The sequence below is a fragment of the Chinchilla lanigera genome, unplaced genomic scaffold, assembly GCF_000276665.1.
Source record: "Chinchilla lanigera isolate Chin_1 unplaced genomic scaffold, ChiLan1.0 scaffold00051, whole genome shotgun sequence".
In the NCBI taxonomy this organism is placed as follows: Eukaryota; Metazoa; Chordata; class Mammalia; order Rodentia; family Chinchillidae; genus Chinchilla; species Chinchilla lanigera.
In genome coordinates, this window is record NW_004955452.1 from 8,181,450 (window position 1) to 8,199,864 (window position 18,415).

General features: G+C 52.6%; 1 protein-coding gene across 5 annotated transcripts in view; it reads right to left on the reverse strand.

The window, feature by feature from the left end:
- Positions 1-4,100: 4,100 nt before the first annotated feature.
- The window catches only part of Mecr (mitochondrial trans-2-enoyl-CoA reductase), a 33,162-nt gene continuing 18,847 nt past the window's right edge, over positions 4,101-18,415 (reverse strand). For all 5 annotated transcript variants that reach the window (XM_005394982.2, XM_005394987.2, XM_005394986.2 and 2 more), the window contains 7 exons: positions 15,167-15,310; positions 12,094-12,196; positions 10,739-10,841; positions 9,313-9,386; positions 6,061-6,121; positions 5,826-5,898; positions 4,101-4,411 (listed from right to left, as the gene is read on the reverse strand). In XM_005394982.2, the coding sequence (XP_005395039.1) occupies positions 4,254-4,411; positions 5,826-5,898; positions 6,061-6,121; positions 9,313-9,386; positions 10,739-10,841; positions 12,094-12,196; positions 15,167-15,310 (716 nt within the window). In that variant the 3' untranslated portion in view covers positions 4,101-4,253. The remainder of the gene's footprint in view (positions 4,412-5,825; positions 5,899-6,060; positions 6,122-9,312; positions 9,387-10,738; positions 10,842-12,093; positions 12,197-15,166; positions 15,311-18,415) is intronic.

The window sequence follows — 18,415 nt, forward strand, 5'->3', positions numbered from 1 at the left end:
ACAGAGTTAGGGAAATTTGAACTCTCTTCTTGTTGTCGGGTCAATAATAGGTGAGATGAAAAGAGCAAAAGCAAAAGCTGGGTATAGTGGCACACAACCTTAATCTCAGCTGCTTGGGAGGCTGAGACAGGAGGATCACACGCGGGAGGCCAGCCTGGGCAATTTAGCAAGATTCCATATCAAAAGAAAATAATAGATCATTAACTACATAAATAAGGACTGGGAATGTACCTCAGTGGTAAAGTCCATGCCTAGCATGTGTGATGACCTGGGTTTGATCTTCACTACCAGAGGTGGGAAAATGAAGAACAAAACCAAGAAGTCCTGGGAAGAGAGGGAGCTCCAAGCCCAGCTCTGAGGTTAAAAGAATTCTGCCCATCTGGTGTGGGGACCAGATAGGGTGGAGGGGACTTGCTTGGCTTCTGGCGCCAGCTCTGCTGCCTGCTGTGTGACCTAGAGCAGCTCATCTCACCTCTCTCTGGGGCTTCCTTCTCTGTAATGCGATGAGCTTAAAACCTCAATGAAATGGTGAAGTTGTAAAAATCAAAGAAAGATGTGTGTGGAAGTGTAGTGGGCTATGGGTATAAGAGAGGCTTCCCTCTTCCCTCTCAGCGGGCGCCAGTGTCTCCTTTCCGCCTACCCGCAGGCCAGCCCCGCTGTCTCCCCCAGATTTTCCTGTCTGCAGATGCAGGGAGATGCTGTGCCTACCTCCTGCAACACTGGCAGCCACTCTGGCCAGGCCCAGAGCCTTGACCAGGGCAAAGAGCCTGCCAATAGCCCACGGGTGCCGCCGACTGCTTCTGGGCACTGGGACAGCTCTGCCTGCAACACACAGGCTCCTGCAAGACCGTTCTTCTGGGCTTCAGTGTTCCCCTGAGCAAAGCAGGCTTCATCACCTCATCTCCCAAGACGCAGTCACTCATCCGCACTGTGGCCGTTGCCCCGGTGGCTGCAGGGTGGATGCTCCCAGGAGAGGCCTGGGAGACGGCATCAGGCAGCCTCAGAGCTCCAGCGGGGCTCAGGCTCTGCCTAGGAGGGAGCGCGTGTTTGTCTTCCAGCTCTGGCGTCAAGGATTCTCTTCTTTAGCCATTTACCGAAGAGGTTTTTACTCAGTGGGGCCAGAAGAGCTGCTCTAACTCCACAGAGACGATTTGGTCTGGAAATGGGAAATAACCTACAGCACTTGTAGTGGAAGAAATGATCCGTTTTTAGTCAGGTTCCCTTCTGACAGTGTTCTGTTTCCTTCCCCCTGTGAGCCTCTTAAACATTGGCAACCATTGGTCGGTCTTCAAAACTTGGCTGCCGAGCTGTGGGAGTGAGGCAGGTTTACTTATCTGAAATTAAGAGGCCTGCAAGTTGATAACTGTATCTTTCCCTAGGGCCTCCCTCTTCCAAATTGCGCCCCAACCTACTACTAGACAGATTTTCCCAAAGTGCAGTTCTAGCTCGGAACTCTTTTGTCCCTTCCTGTGTTTAGGACAAGGTCTAAATTCCTCAGCCAGGAATCACAGCCTGCCACAATCCCGTTTCAGCTTCACATTGCTTGGCTTGATTTCAGTGTAAGTTAAGTCACTGAATGCTACCACTTAGGAGCAGGCTCGGCTGAACGCCCAACAGAGGCTGAAGCAGACACGGTTGCTGACACGTCCCCAGGCGCCTTTGACCTTATGGCTGACCCATTCTGAACTTGGTCAAAGGTGACCACACACATTCTAGGAATCACATGTGTCTTCCAGCTAGGAAGGTGAGAGGGGTCAGAAAAAGGTCCAAGACACCCGGCAGCTCCATTTTAAAGGTTCCTAGGAAACTCTCAGCTGACACTTCTGCTTACATCGCATAGTGTAGGCCTTGCTAACCCCGAAGGAGGAGGGGAGGTTCACTCTCCCCTACCATCAAAGGGGTACATTTAAATTCTAATGAAGAAAATGGGTATTTGGGGAAAACTAGTGGGTTCTGACATAAATTCCCTGCTTGTGTAACTTGCTTTTCCCGGTCTCTGAACCTGTAACGTTTGTCTCATAAGGGGTAAACCATACTCGGCCTTTGGGCCCAGCCCAAATGTCACACCTGCGGACCCCTAAAGGTACAACGCATAATCCCCGTCACCGTTCTCATGCCGCAAGTTCCTCCACGTCTCCAGACAGGTGCTATGAACTTTCCCCGCCCGTGCTTCCTCCTCCAGTTGTTCCCAGGGGTCTCCCTCACCCTGGCCACGGCCCTCGTGCTCCCTAAGCCCCGCACTTGTGGACTTCCCCCTGAAGGACTTCAGCTTTCACTCTTATGGCCTCTGGGCAGCCTCCCCACCCTCTGAGGCTTTTTCTCTTGCCTGCGCGGAGCCTCTGTAGGGATCACCTATCTCAGGAACCTAAAGGATTACCTGGAGGACAACAAGGAGTCAGGGCTGATCTCCAGCCTGGGCGTATGAGGTGGTAGGTTTCTGTTGCACCTGCAGAACTCTCGCAGCCCCAGGCTGGAGTCCTCTCTCCAGAGGACACACAGGTGACCCCAAAGGCAAGAGGGAGTCTGCCTGCACATTTGTAGAAAATTAAACCCTCCCAGCTAGCCTTTCCATTGTCGCTGCTGCTTAAAGTCCCCCTGTGCTCTCCCCACCCCAGCCCGCTCCAGGCTTCAGGGTAAGTCCCGACTTTAAGGCTCTTCTGGATCGGATCCTTTCCCACTGTTAATACCTTAGTTCTCCTTCCCCTTCGGCAGTAGCTATACCTGACTGTTTGCAATTCCCCAAGTGCCAGGATGTCTCAGGTTGCCTGTAATCCCAGCACTCAGGAGGCTGAGGCAGGAGGAAGTTTTTAAGTCTGAGGCCAGCCTGGACTAAACAGTGAGACCATATCTCAAACACACACACACACACCCAACCGATTTAGATGGATATGTCCTTCAGGTTTCTCCCTGAGAAACGCTGTGTGTGCCACCGCTAGGACAGCTCCATGTCATTTGTCCTTCTCAGGCATCCTTCCTTGACACCCTTAGGCAGAACTGGTCCTCCTGGCCCCGACCCCAACCAGGAGCCTTGTCCTTATACTGTAACAGTCTGTCTTGTGGGTTAGGGCTAAGCAACCTGAGGGCAGCACTGCATCTTTCCCTGGCAGCCCTGTGGTAGCTTTGGGCACACAACAGGTATCCAGTGAACGCGCCCTGAACAAAGCTTCTAAGTTCAGGGAACAGAGGGCCAGGTGGCAAGGCAGCTATTCCAAAATCTGTGCTTTGCTTTGGGCTTTTTTTTTTCCCCCCTGGTACTGGGAATCGAACTCACAACCTCACGCTTGCCAGGCAGGTGCTGTGCCACTGAGCTAAATCCCCAGCCCTTTGTGCTTTGCTTTGGGCCAGTGAAGCATGAGGCAAAAGTCACATGGAGTCTTATCTTGCTCCCTGCCTGAATGAAACCTACTCATTTTTCAGTCCACTTGGTGCTACCGTCTCCTGCAGGAAGTCTCCTGACCCTATGCCTTAGGTGTGCTCTCACAGCCTCCCCCTTTTCCCCTTTTTTTTCTCTTTTCTTTCTTTTTTTCTTTTTTTTCTCTCTTCCTTCCTTACTTCCTTCCTATCCTCTCTCTCTCTCTCTCTCTCTTTTCTGAGACAGGGTTTCATGATGCAGTTTTGACCTTGAACTCACTTTGTAGCCCAGGCTGGCCTCAGACTATAGGTGATCCTCCTGCCTCAGCCTTCCGAGTGCTGGGATTATAGGTGTGCGCCACCATGCCTGGCCGAGCCTTTCTTCCTACAAGTTTCTCCTCTGCAGGTGTGAGTTCCTTGAGGGCAGAGATGCTAACTGGTTTTGCACCTGCCAGTGCCCAACCTCGCTTTGCTTTCTTTTTTTTTTTGGTCTTTTTGAGACAGAGTCTCGCTGTGCAGTTCAGGCTGGCCTTGAGCTCACTTTGTAACCCAGGCTGGTCTCAAACTCACAACGATCCTCCTGCCTCAGCCTCCCGAGTGCTGGGATTACGGGCATGCGCCACCACCCCTGACCTCGCTCTGCTTTCAGGGTGACCAGGAAATGATCCTAGGGTCGAGGCGAAGGGGAAGCAGGGAGCTTCTTAGTGCTTCAAGATGGCAGGCGCACAGAGGCCCCTTCTCCTCAGGGGTGGCTTAAGTACTTTTTCGGGAAGTTCAGACTTTATTTACAGGGCCGGCCTTGCACCCTGCTGGTGGGTGAGCAGTGAACAGAGAGCAGTCTGGGGAGGGCTGGCCCTGGTGGTCCACGTCTCCTCCTGCTTTGCTCTGGCTCTCTGGGATGGTCACATGGTGAGAATCTGCTTTGAAGACGCGAAGGGCTCCATGGAGGCGCCCAAGGCCCGCTGGTAGTCCTGCAGGGGGACCTCAGTGCAGGCGGGGGCCGTGAGCTGGCCTTGGCGGATGAGGGCGCACAGAGTGAGGATCAGACTCTTGAACTCACCTGTGGGAAGTGGGAGGAAGTCAGACAGGAGGCAACAGCTAGGGCTTGGTGAGACGGCACATGGGTTGCCCTGTGGGCAGGAGCAGGCACTGAACTCTAGTAGAGTCTCCAGAGCCCTCGCTTTGCCAAGGAGGGGTGGCGGTGGTGGCAGCCTGGTCTCCACCTGGGTCCGGGATGGCGGGAGCCAGGTGGGGCCGGAAGAGCATGGGAAGTGGCCTGAGCAGCTGCTGGACACGCAGGGACCACCCGTCCGCACTGGCAGCTGGGACGGCTCAGACCACAGAACGTAGCCTGGCAGTTCGTGGCAGGAGGGGAAGGATTACCCTGTTCGAGGCAGGAAGCCACAGGAGACCCAGGCATGAGGGGCCTGGCATGCCAGGGGATGTAGGACAGGGGAGCTTCACTGGGAGACAGGAGCTCTCCCAGAGAGCCCAGGATCCTCAGAAGGCTGGACCCAAGGCTGCCGTCATCCTCCCCGGGCCAGCCTCTCGCTGACAGCCCAACGTGGAAGAGAAGATGCGAAGCGAGGGCTCTGGCTGGAAGCGTGTTTTCACAGACATAAATTCACTCTACTTTCAAATCTAATCCCCCCGCAGCTTGAAAACGCTGTGGCTCCCTGGCTGGCTTCAGGACAGTCTGAACACCACAGGGTCATCTACAAGGCCTCCTCCAACATGCCAGAGCTCAGCTGTCCAGCTTCCCAGCCCCAGCTCAGATGTACCACTCCCGGGGCTGGAACCACACTCACGCCCTGTGTTGGGGTTTTCTGCATGTGCCGCTTTTCTCCCTGAGAAACCCTGTGCGTGCCACCGCTAGGACACGCTAGCTCCATGTCATGTGTCCTTCTCAGCTTGGGCACACGCTCTGGGAAGCCAGACCTCCAGGAGGAGCAACTGTGCACTGGCTCAGGTTCTGCAGACAGAGAGGCCATCTGCTCACATGCCGCCTGCACCACCCCCTAGGAGGTGGGGTGACTTTGGGCAAGCTACCTGATCACTCTGAACACAAGTTCACTCTCTGTTTGAACAGGGCGCGCAAGTGCTTACCTATTGGAATGCTTACACGGAGGTAGGGGTTGGGTAACTTGCCCCAGGTCTCACAGCGAGCCCAGGCAGAGCCTAGATCTGACGGTGGTAGGAGCAGGCTTGGCCAGAGTGCTCTCTTCCCTGGGCAGTCTGCCCTTGGCTGAGGGCTGTGTCTGCCGTATTTGATACTCTGCCCTAAGGACTAGCCAAGTTCAGTCCAATGATGATTTGTTGACTGCAGCTGTGACTAGAAGCTATTTTCCTTTATCCTGTCGCAAGGTTAGGGGCCCAAGTGCCTCTGCAGGGTTCTGGCAGCTGGACGCTTCTGCAGCCAAGCTGGGCACTGCCCTCTTCTGTGACCCCTGGCATTGGGGCCGTCATCCGCTCACCTGGACCGTGTTTCTTCTTCCACTGGGACAACCAAAAGCCCCGAAGTCTGAGGTCCTTAAAAATGAGCAGGCTCTGTGGACACAGGAGGGACACACTGGGGTCCTGAGGGAAAGAGCTGCAGGTACCACTTCAGGGTGGATTCCTCCCAGGGACAGGGCTGAGTCTACACAACAGTGCTGCCAGGGGAGGAGCAGCTGGCCCTGGTCTGCAGGGCTCTCCAATGCTCCAGCTTACCACAGAGGCTGTGACAGGCTGCTTGGCCATCCCGCCATAGGTCACCATGGTCCCTCCAGGCCTAAAGGATCAAGAGAAAAAAAGAGTGGGGGCAGGCAGTGATGGGGCCCTACTTGGAGCTCACCATGGCATTTCTATTTTGACTGTGACCTCTTAAACACTGCTCTGAGACTCCCTGGAAAGCGCTCAGATACACAGATTCTTTGGCCGGACCCCTGACTTGAGGAATCATGAAGCAGCTGGGTGTGGTGGCGCATGCTTATAATCCCAGCACTTGGGAGGCTGAGGCAGGAGGATCATCGCAAGTTTGAGATCAATCTGGGCTACAAAGTGAGTTCAAGTTCAGCCTAAAACATACTGTGTGACCCTGCCTCAAAAAAAAAAAAAGTTAAGAATTTATAATAGCCAGGCATGCAGCTCGGCAGTGCAGCACCCGTTTGGCAAGCACCGGGGTCTGAGTTCAATTCCTAGTGCCAAAAAAAAAAAAAAATGTTTACACTAAAAACAACATGTGCGGCTTGCAGTGGTGTATGTCTGCAATCCCAGGGACTTGGGAGGCTGAGGGAGGACTACAAAATCAAGGTCAGCTAGGAGACTTAGTGAGTTCCTGTCTCAAAACAAAAAATAAGGGCTGGGGCTCTGGTTTCATTTTTTTTTTTTTTGGGTACTAGGAATCAAACTCAGGACCTTGCGCTTGCCAGGCGGGGGCTTGTGCCACTGAGCTATATCCCCGGCCCTGGAGCTCTGGTTTCAACCCCCAGTACCACACACAAAACAAAAAATGAATACACACACACACACACACACACACACACACACACACACACACACACAACCTGGATGACCAGGACGCTTAGCCAGGGCTGGGAATCCACTAGTCCAGCCCTCTCGGTCAGGTTTTGGCTGAGTGCTAAATATCAGCAAACTCCTTAGAAAAGAGCTCAAAGCTGGAGTCCAACCCTGCTCCACTCTTGTTAAAGGAGTGCGACCTTGGGCAATGCAATAAAAGTCGTCCTGACCTTGTCCCTTCATCTGTAAATACTCACACTAGAGATCAGTGAGATGAAATAACCGTACAGATAAGAAGCACTGCGCACCGCGTTGTGGTCAGTGACAAGAGCCCTCTCCTGGCAGGAGGTAGGACTGTGTGGTTAGTGGCGGTGGTCTGATGCCTGCACACCCCCTTGGCAAACAGAAGCAAGGCTAATGTGGTTTTTTTTTTTTTTTTTTTTTTTTTTGGTTTTTCTCCGGTACCGGGAACCGAACTCACGACCTTGCGCTTGCCAGGCAGGCGCTTTTGCCGCTGAGCTAAATCCCCAGCCCCTGCTAATGTGGTTTTTAAAGGAGATGCTGCAGTGGGAGGCAGGTAACTCTGGCCCTGAGGCTGCTGGGTTGTTTGGTGTGTGTGTGTGTGTGGCATGTGCTCTATCACTGTTTGGTGTGTGTGTGTGATGTGCTCTATCACTGTTTGGTGTGTGTGTGTGTGTGTGATGTGCTCTACACTGTTTGGTGGGGGGCAGGCATGTGCTCTACCACTGAGCTACATCCCCAGCTCCTAATTTGGTCTTAAATTCCCCTCTGCTGGTGCTTGCTGGAAAGCAGTCTGTAGGGGAATACCCCCCGCCACTCTCCCTCTCCCCACTGCGCTGGTTCTAGTCACAACAGCTGACATTTAGTGGGTATCTGCTATGCAGCAGGCAGGGCTCTAAGCGTGTTACTTTTTCAGTGAATCCGCAGTCTCCAGGGGAGCACTTGGATACCTAGTTTTGCAGATAAGAAAGCTAAGGTCCCTCTCCCATGTGTCCCTCAGACTAACCTTTGGAGCAAGAAAGGGTTTCTATGCCGGGGGTGGGGTAGGGTGGGGTGGGTGGGGCACGCCTGTAATCCCAGCACTCGGGAGGCTGAGGCTGGAGGTCGAGATCAGCCTGGGCAGCAAAGTGAGCTCAAGGCCAGCCTGAACTGCATAGTGAGACCCTGTCTCAAAAAAAAGAAAAAAAAAGAAAGGGTTTCTGTCATTCCCATTTTATAGATAAAGAGACGGAGGGCTGGCTTGCTCTTCCACAGACTGCCTAACTTTTCACAGGTCCACAGCTAGCAGCGGCAGGGTAGAGGCGTGAACCCAGCCAGCCTGAACCCAAGGCCTACGCTGTGACTACTGCACGAGATGAGCGACACGGGCTTGGTCCCCCGCAGAGGCTGCTGGGTGTAGGGTGGAGGCGATGTGCTCTGGAGTCAGGCAAAGCTGGGTTCAAAGTGGGCTCTCCTAGTGAGGACGCCTTGGGCACCAAGGGGCGTGTTTTCTTTAAGTATAAAGTGGAGACTGGCGGCCTGGCGGGTGTGGCTCAGAGGTAAATCAAGTGCTCAGCATGCACAAGGCCTTGGGTTTGGTCCCGAGCTTCAAAAGGCAAACAACACAACAAAAAAGGAAACTGCAACACTAGCCCTCACCTAGGGGCCACGGGAGGAGGAGGTCCAGCTCTGAAGTGCCCTGCGTGTGGTGAGCAGTCAGTGATTCTCCTCCCAGCTGTGTCATAACGTCTTACCTGGATCACTGTGGCGGGGCCTTGTGCTTGAAAGAACACAACACTTCTCCCCTTTGGGTCGGGGGGGAGACCAGGGACTTCTGTGTTTCCTTTTTCTTTGCATTTTTACATGCTTTCAAAACTTTGTGCAATAGGTGTAATGTCACTTCTAAATTAGAACGCAGGGGTTTTTTTTTTGGTACTGGGAATCAAACTCATGACCTCACGCTTGCCAGGCAAGCGCTTATGCCGCTGAGCTATATGCCTGGCCCTAGAATGCAGTTTTGTAACGTCTCTTTCTATTGCTGTTGTGGTACTGGGGATTGCACTCAGGGCCCTGTACGTGCTAGACAAGCACTCCACCGAGCCTCATCCCCCGCAGAGTGAACACTGGACCCTCCCGCTCTAGCATGCAGTTTTCAAAGCCAAGGAAGCATTTAAAAGCCAGTAAGTGTGGACTAAGTGACTTATTGAGGCTCCCTGTTAGGGGACCTTGACCAATCCCCTGTGCAGGGCTCAGCTGTCCCCGGGGAGGAATGAAGCGGGTTGTCAAGAGGAAGAGGCTGAAAGAAGCAGTACGGAGCGGGAGGACTCGCGCCTTGTTTCCTACTCCTGTCCTGCTAACTGGGCCTCGGCTCACACTGGCCTTGAGGACTTGCCTGCCAGACAGTCCTCCCAGCTGGAGGCCCGGAGAGCTCCCGCGCCTGCCCCGCAGGGCCCAGGGACTCACGCTAAGTGCCGAAGCAGCTCTGTGGAGCTTTTCCCACCGACACAGTTGAGCGCAAGCCGTGGCTGGGGCATGTCCTGGAAAAGAAGGAACTGCAATGAAGAGGCAACCGGAGCACACGAGGCTTGACGCTCGCTACCTACGGCCCTTCCCTGCCCGAGTGCTGCGTCACAAGGGGGGAGTGAAGAGGAGGGGGTGTTTTAGGCCTCTAGACCTGCTTTTCGCTCTCTCTCTTTTTTGGTCTTTTTGAGACAGGATCTTGATATGCAGTTCAGGCTGGCCTTGAGCTTACTTTGTAGCCCAGGCTGGTCTTAAACTCACAACGATCCTCCTGCCTCAGCCTCCTGAGTGCTGTGATTACAGGTGTGTGCCACCACGCCCAGCTTTGCTTTTCTCTCTGCCTAGGAAAGGACTTTAGCAACTTCATCCTGTGGTCCACTTTAGAACTTGGTCCAAAGTTCTCCTCCTCCAGGGAAGAACAGCCAAGGACCGTGTGTGAGCCGGTTTGAGGGATGTCAGAAGCTAAGACTCAGGTTACACGCAATGTGCCGATCTACTGCTTCAGAAATGCTCTGTGGAGGGGAACGTTTCTGAGTGAGTGTGTGGGTTTGCTCTTTGCTGATGGTTCAGCGACAAGGCTCGGGCCAGGCTCTCCTTTCTTACAGGCTGTGCTGAGGGCAGATGTTCTGGCAGGGCCGGGGCTTTGAGTTCAGAGAAACCCAGGGCCGGCCCTGACTACACCACTCAGCACTATGTGGTCCTGGCCAAGTCCTTTACCTTTTCTGAGTCTGTGTTTCCTTGTCTATGGAACTGGTACCAACTGCTTTGCAGGGCTTTCCTGGGGATTATCAGGGAAGATGTGAGAGGCTTGAGATGTTGCCTCTTTCCTTTCTGAGCCTCCGTGTCCTCAGAGTCCCTTCCAGCTCTAAATCTGACACGCACTGTGTGTGCTGGTGGCCTGCCGCAGGTGTTTCAAACTGCGCATCACACGGGGTTTGCTGAACTTTGTTTCTCCTACCTCTCTCACGGCAATGGAATATTTAATGCGGTCTGTGCCCTGGTGGAGGGGAATGGGTTTTAGCCATCCTTCCAAGAAGATGTGAAGGACACGGGCATGGTGGTGCAGGCCTGTAATCCCAGCACTTCGGAAGCTGAGGAAGGAGATCACCATGAGTTCCAGGCCAGTCCGGGCTACACAGCAAGACCCTGTCTCAAAAAGCAAAGCAAAGCAAAGCAAAGCAAAGCAAAGCAAAGCAAAGCAAAGCAAAGCAAAGCAAAGCAAAGCAAAGCAAAGCAGACCACACCAAAAGAGGTGATGGGAGGCTTGCAGAGAGGAGAAATGGGGCCTGTCCCTGGCTCTTCTAATTCAAGTCAGCTTTCTTGGGGGAGATGAGCATGGCGTGGAGGGCAGTGCCCTCTTCCTGGGTACCTTGAAGAGGTTTTTCGTTTCAGGCTTTCTCAGTTCCTCCTCCGTGATGACATGCTTGGCGCCCAGATCCTTCAGTCTGTTCGCCAGCTTCTGGATGTCAGGTCTGGAAACCAAACGTAATCCAAGGTCCCGGGTCACACCTGCTGGCTCTCTCTCCCCACAGCTCCCAGGACCCATCCGCCGCAGCTGTGAGAACCCACGTTTCACTTTTAGGAGGCTGGACCAGGTCTGTGTAGGAGCCAGTCACATAATTGAACCCTGCTCCAGTAGTTCCTGCCCTCATCCCGTGGGCCTCATCCTCACTGGGCTGAGCCAGGCTGGGAGCTTTCTCTGCCCACAGAGAAGCCATTTTACTTCCTGATTTCTTTTACTGAGAAATGACAAAAGCCAGGTGTGGTGACGCACGCCTGTAATCCCAGCACTCGGGAGGCTGAGGCAGGAGGATCGTTGCAAGTTCGAGGCCAGCCTGGGCTACAAAGTGAGCTCAAGGCCAGCCTGAACTGCATAGCGAGACCCTATCTCAAAAAGACAAAAAAAAAAAAAAGGCAAAGAACACTTCCTTCCCCACCTCTTTTCAGGGTTTCCCAGGGTGTTAGGTGAACGCACTCTACCCCAGGAATGGTCTGGGCCGCTTTGGCCAAGGCAAACAGAATCATTTTCTGTTAGCACAACTGAGCGGGCAGGGAAGTGAAGTGAGAGTCAATTCTCCTAAGATGGACCCTCATGACAGACACGGCCACACTCTTGGGCAGAAAGGCTTAATGGAGCTGGACAATTCGGTGGAAAGAGAAGTAGTCTTGTTGCTGACTTGCTGGGGCTCCCGGGCAAGCCGCTTCCCATCTCTGAAACTTCAGTTTCAATGATAAAGGAGACAGCTGGGGGCATAGCTCTGTGGCACGAGCGCCTGCTTGGCAAGCGCAAGGTCGTGAGCTCGATTCCTGGTGCCAAAGGTAAAGGAGCCAGACCCCCATCTCCTTCTCGTCTATATTTAACACACAAACACCAGGGCACAGGGGTCTTGGGCTAGACAGTTCTCAGAAAAAAAGAGTACAGCTCACATCGTGGTTTTGAAAACATGGGGTTATCACAAGTTGGGGCGTTCAGCAAGGGCAGCCTCCATCCCCTTCCTGCCAGCTCCTCATTTCAGAAATCCACTCATCCTACAGCTTAAAGCCCCTTGGACTTCACTTCTCCAGGCTAACTCATCCGCTTCAGCCGCCCACTGCTAGCGAGCCATAAAGAGGGACCTGTGCTTATGCAAGGGCGCCCTCTGGTGGACATAGAGCCATCCGCAGGATGCGAGGCGGAAAGGCTCCGGTCGGCGTCTGGGATCAAGCCTCCCCCTCCCCACGCACCTGTCTCGGACCACATTGATGGTCCTCAGGCCCAGCGCTGCGGCGATCTGGATGACTGCTTGCCCTACTCCACTGTTGGATGCGTTCTGGATGACAGAATCCCCTGTGGAGCCAGGAAGAAACCCGAGTCAAGTCCCGCAGACCTGTAATAGGGGAAGGGCTCCCTGCCTGGGATCCTAGGATAGGGTAAGAGCTGGAGGCCTGAGGCTCAAAAGGGACCCAAGACCTGGTGGCAGAGCCTTCTCAGACCTTGGACTATCACTCACGGTCCCTCTAACACCTCCCAAACTTCCACGAGACCCACAGTGCCTCCTGGCTGGGCCGCTCTGTCCACAGAGGACAAAATGTAGACCCTGCCGTGTAATTGATTTTACATCCTCCCAGTTCTCATGTCCTCCAGCTTCTGCTGAGGTAATCCCCTTGGTCTGCACGCTGTCTCCCTTCTCTCCTCTCTTTTTGACGTCCTGCATGCCCTTGGAAGTATAGCTCAAGAGTGGCTTCCGGCACGCAGCCCTCCTGGGTTCTGCCCTCTGCACACTCCCAGGGCCCCGTGGGCATCTGTGTCAAAGCACACGCCATGACTTGTCCTATACTGTTCTATATAGTCCACATCTACCAATCACGTGCAGCTTTTTGGGGAGAAGGAGAGGGCCATGCCTTATTCCTTTCTGTAGTGTTTAATAAAGGTGCACTGCCCCCAGGTGGGGTCGGAGCCATACGGGAGACACCGGCAGCCTCCGAAACAGGCTTGCAGATGGTTTGGGGAAGTCCAGGCTTAGCTCTGGGACTGGCCAGTGGGGCAGGCAGTGGGCTCTGGAACAAGCTGGATCCGGGTGAAAGTAGCAGCTTTACCAATGATCGTAACTAACTGAGACGGAGCAAGTTGTGTCCTCTAAACTTTAGTTTCCTCCCCAGAAAACAGGAGTCATAGGAGCGCCTGTCAGCATACCACGTGGAGTCAAACGCGCTGTGTCCGAGGAGGTGCTTTGTTAACTCTGAAGTGCTGTGTGGTGGGCGAGAGGAAGCGGGCTCTGTGCACATGGGGTGGGAGAAGGGGCCCGGGAGAAGGACGCCGTTCTCCTCAGCCGGGGCAGCATGTGGATTGTCACTACCCACCGGTGCATTACCGATCCAGCCAGTGGGTTCCCAGGAGCATTGCTTTGTTTTAGTTAGAAATGAGGCAAATAAGCCAAGTATGGTGGCACAAGCCTGTAACCCCAGCACTTGGGAAACTAAGGCAAGGACTTCACGCGGGCAAGTTCAGCCTGCGCTACACAGCAAGTTGGAAGCCTGCCTGTACTACACAGTGAGACCCTCTCTCAAGAAACAAAAACAAGCCAACCAAAAAACCAACCCCAAACAAAGAACTGAGGAGAATTTTAAAAAATCAGAGTGTATCCACATAGTGAGGATAAACACTGTGCCACAAAATTTCAGATATATGCTAATACCTGTGAATGTACTGGGTAACAGTGTGGAAATGTAATTCTTACTATGGGTCAGGATCATGTTGGTGTGCCGGGGATAGAGCTCAGCGGCACAGCGCCCGCCCGGCAAGAGTGAAGTCATGAGCTCGATTCCCGGTACCAAAAAACAAAACAAGATCGTGTTGCTTCAACACTGATCCAGCTTGGGCCACATACATCTTGAAGCAGAACGTGGGGAGGTACACGGTGGACACTTAAAGTGGGTGTCTGCCGTACTGGGAGTCCAGCAGAGGTTCCTGATCATACCTGCTTACTTTCTCCCTGAAGGGTTCCCAGACGCCTTTGCCAGAGCCGTAAGAACCCACACTTTCTTTGTGGGAAGCTGACACTAGATTTCAGTTAGGCTTTGGGCAGCGGCTGGCCGCCTAATTTTATCATATTCCAACGGCTATTGGCTGCCTTTTCGTCTCTGGGATGAGAGAAGTAGCTTAGGCAATTTCTCTAACCCCTTCCAGGCTGTGGATATGTACAGGGCGCGGGGGTGACAGGCGATGGAGGACGCGGGGGCTGGCATGTAGCTCAGCAGTGCAGTGCTTGCCTGGAATGCAGGAAGTCCTGGAATCGCTCGTCGGCATTCCAGAAAAGCCCCAACAAAAAAAGCCAACGGGGAGTGGGAGTCCGAGGAAGGCTAGCCCAGGCTCCTGTCCTTAGAGGATCCCCAGCAGGACCAAGCAAGCCCAGGTGGCCCAGGGCAGTAACGGGGCTTCCTGGGCTTTGCCTCTGTCCTGATCTTGGTCTCTTCACTCCCGACTCCTGCTTCCTGGGACCTCAGCCCAAACGACTCATCGGCCCCCACTTCTGGTCTCAGGCTCTGCTTTCAGGAGAATCCTAAGAAAACACCTTGCTTTGTCATGTACTTGCTAAGTGACTTCGTGAGATAGCTCCCCTCTGCGGACCTCTGCTCCTTGAATGATAGAAGGAAACTAACGACAGCAGCTGACGGTCACAGCGCTGCAGTCTGGGCACTGCGCAAAGGGTCACGCTGCAGCGTTCCGGCAGCTCTCCCCTTTGCTCCATCTAACTGATGAAAACGTGGGATGCGGTAGGTGAAGTCACACAGTTAGTGCAAAGTGAACTCAGGTTCAGACCAAGGATTTCTGCATTGGGCTTGAGCTCTTAACCCATGACACTAAGCTCGCTGTACTGCTTTGTTGAAGGCGTGGTGCACTCTGCAGGGATAAGCCTGCAGAGGCACTTGTATGAGCAGAAAGTGCAATATAAATGCTGAGTAGAATTATTAACACTAAGTTCAGCACTTTGCTGGAAACAGAGGGACTGTGTCTGTCTTGTCCGGCTTTGTATCCCCGGAGCTTAGCACAGCTCAACATATTTTTTGCTGAGTGACAGCATTCCGTCCCCGGCTCCCGGGAATGTGATCTTTTAGCAGTTTCTAAGAGTGTGGTCCTCGTGTTTTGTAGGTGCACAGCTCACGCTGTTCTAAGTGAAAGCAAAACCACACTCATCCGGGCCAGGGGCTCTCATCCTCCCAGACCCCTCGGTGGCAAGGTCCCCAGGCCTCAGGCTCAGGATTGGGGTCCCAGCCCAGTGGGGAGCCCTGGCCTGCTCCCCTAGCTGCGGGTTCCCACCTGGCTGCAGCTGCTCGAAGTCCACCAACATCCTGTAGGCTGTGCAGGGGTTGACACCCAGGGTGGCAGCACTCTGAAGGGGGATGTCACTGGGGATTTCAATCAGGGCTTCCTCGCTGAACACAGCCTCGGTCCGCCAGGTTCCTGAGTCAGGAGATGAGAGTAGTGAGGATGGGCTTCTCTGTACCCTGACCCCAGGCCCCCTCCTGGGTACATGGGCACTAGGACAACAGACTTCACTTAATACTTAAGAGGAAAATGGGAAAAATTTTTTTTTGTTTTTTGAGACAGGGTCTTGCTATATAGTCAAAGCTGGCCTTTAACTTACTATGTAGCACAGGTTGGCCTTGAACTCATGGCGATCCTCCTGCCTCAGCCTCCCGAGTGCTGGGATTACAGGTGTGTGCCACCATACCTGGCTTACTTTATTTTATTTTATTTTATTTTTTTGTCTTTTGAAACAGGGTCTCACTATGCAGTTCAGGCTGGCCTTGAGCTCACTTTGTATCCTAGGCTGGTCTCAAACTCACAACAATCCTCTTGCCTCAGCCTCCCAAGTGTTCGGATTACAGGTGTGTGCCACCATGCCCGGTTATTTATTTTTATTTTATTTTATTTTTTAATTTTATTTCATTTTTGTCTTTTTTGAGACAGGGTTTCACTATGCAGTTCAGGCTGGCCTTGAAACTCACTTTGTAACCTAGGCTGGCCTTGAACTTGCAGTGATCCTCCTGCCTCAGCCTCCCAAGTGCTGGGAGTGCACCCACATGCCTGGCATCATCCGTCAATTTTAGTAAAAAAAAAAAAAAAGAGGTCATTTGTGATTTACTAGATTGACATTGCTATTGAGTGACAACCTGCAGTCCGAAGGCATAGGGCTCAGGGCCATGGTGTGGGCCATGGATTTTATTTCAGTAAATGGCAAGTTTCTAGCAAGCTTTGAGAGACTGAGGTGATCTGCTATCTGTGCTAAGATCACTTTGCTGCTGGTAGAAAAGCCTGAGAGAGGTAGAAAGCCTGGGAGAGGCAGTGTGAAAGCAGGTGATGGATGGGAGGCTTTGGCGGGGGTCCAGGTCCAGACCAATGCTCCGCAGTGGGGGTGAAGTGGGGACTCAAGTTCTGCTCTGTAGACAGAGCCTGCAGCCTCAGATGAGGACTAGGAGGGGCCAGGCTCCCACCCGGTGCAGGCAGGCTGCTGTAGGAAGGTGTGCCGAGGGCAGGCCTTGGGTCAGACTCGAGCCTGGCTTCCACTGAGTTCTTGCTACTTCAGCTTAGGGAAACCGTGGAGCCTTGCTGGCTCCGGGCCTGATGGCTGTGCTGTCTCGGGTATTCCCAAAGCTCTCAGGTCGCCCACTCACTCCAGCTGCTGGGATTCTAGCAGTGTCCCGGGTCTGCGCGCCTGGCTGCGGGAAGAAGGGGCCCCACAGGCAGGTACTCACTGTGCTGCAGGAGGGGAAACGATGTGGGCTTTAGGGGCCAGGAACTCAAGAGGGAAGGGAGGAATGTCCTGCTAGAGCGCTCCCCAGTCCTACAGTAAGCCTGTGGCTACATAAATAAGAGACACAGAAAGGAACAAAAGGGTTCCTTTGGGATCCAGGAAGCGCCTCAGGTTTTCCAGGCTTCCCTTAGTCTAGTTTTCGAATCTGCATAACCCTCACCCCTCACTTTTGCTACTGTTTACTGTTCTCAGGACCAAATGCTTAGAGCGGGACTTTCCATGCATGAAATAAAGGGTGTTTTCTAGTTCCCCTTATGGGACAACACAGGGAACCCATCCCGTGACATGGACTCCTGGGGCTTAGAAGGCCCTGAACCTCCTCTCAAGAAAGCCTGGGCAGGAAGGGACAGCACTCATGCTCAGTGACAAAGGCTTTCAGAGTAGAAGTAGAAACTGTGGAGTTGGACAGGCCTGCTTCAGAGCTCCAGCTCTGCCAGCTGTAGGGTGCTCACCTGTAATCTCAGCACTCAGGAGGCTGAGGCAGGAGGATCAGGTCAAGTTTGAGACCAGCCTGGGCTACGAAGTGAGTTCAAGGCCAGCCTGAGCTACCCTGTCTCAAGAAATGAAGCAAAACAAAACAACAAAAACTCCAGCTCTGCCACTCATTAGTTGTGTGACTTTAAATTATTATTTTACTTTTTTTGAGTTTCAGTTTTCTGTTCTATGAAATGCAGGAAGTAACACATCACAGTGCCAAGATTAAACAAGTCGACATGTATCAGAGACGAGTGACTATCACTGGGCCAGTGCATCACAGGCATGTAATGCACCCGGGTTTCCCTTCCTGTCCTAGCTTTGAGGAATCCCAGTCCTCACCTGTGAGCAACTACCCTTGATGATCTCCAACCTCTAATGCGGGGGGCACCAAACCATGGCCCACAGGCCAGTTCTGGCTCACTGGGTTTTTTTTGCTGCTGCTGTTGTTTTTTTCTTTTTGAGGCAGAGTTTCACCACGCAGCTGAGGCTGGCCTTGATCTCACTTTGTGGCTCAGGTTGGCCTCGAACTCGCAGTGATCCGCCTGCCTCAGCCTCCCTCCTGGGATTACAGATGTGCCACCACATCTAGCAGGCTCACTGTTTTTATAAATAAAGTTTGACTGGAAAACTGTCCAACTTACTTGTTTATGTATCATCTCTGGCTGTTATATGTGCAGAGTTGAGTCATTACAAAAAAAGATGTGTTATCTACAAAGCCTAAGTAATTTTTTGAAGGGCTTAAATATATTTTTATATCGATATTATACTGATATTCCATGTCTTTCCACTCTAAAATATTATTACTGCTTACGTGCAGAAGGAGGTAAGGTTATTTGTAAAGTATTTGATAAACAGTTATATTATAGTATTCTACAAGAGATAGAATCTTATGAACTGTTAGTTCTTCTAAAGTACTAACTTGATCATTTAAATCAAACTGCCCCAAATGGGCTTATAGTTGTTTCTTAAAACCACATTAAAAATGAAAGACCTTACATTTCCCCAGAATTTCTACAGAAATGGGAACACACATACTTCGCATTTTCAGTTTCACACATCCAAAGGAATGTATTCACACAAAGTCAGGATCTTTGTGTTTAGCATAAAAGGAAAAAAAATACTGCATTAGAGATATAAAATCTCTGAGTAATGGTTAGGGTAGTTCACAAGCACCAAAGAAATTTAAGTGGTCAACAGTCTTGAGAATGCTTATTAAGCCGAGTGTGGTGGTGCATGCCTGTAATTCCAGCACCCGGGAGGCTGAGGCAGGAGGA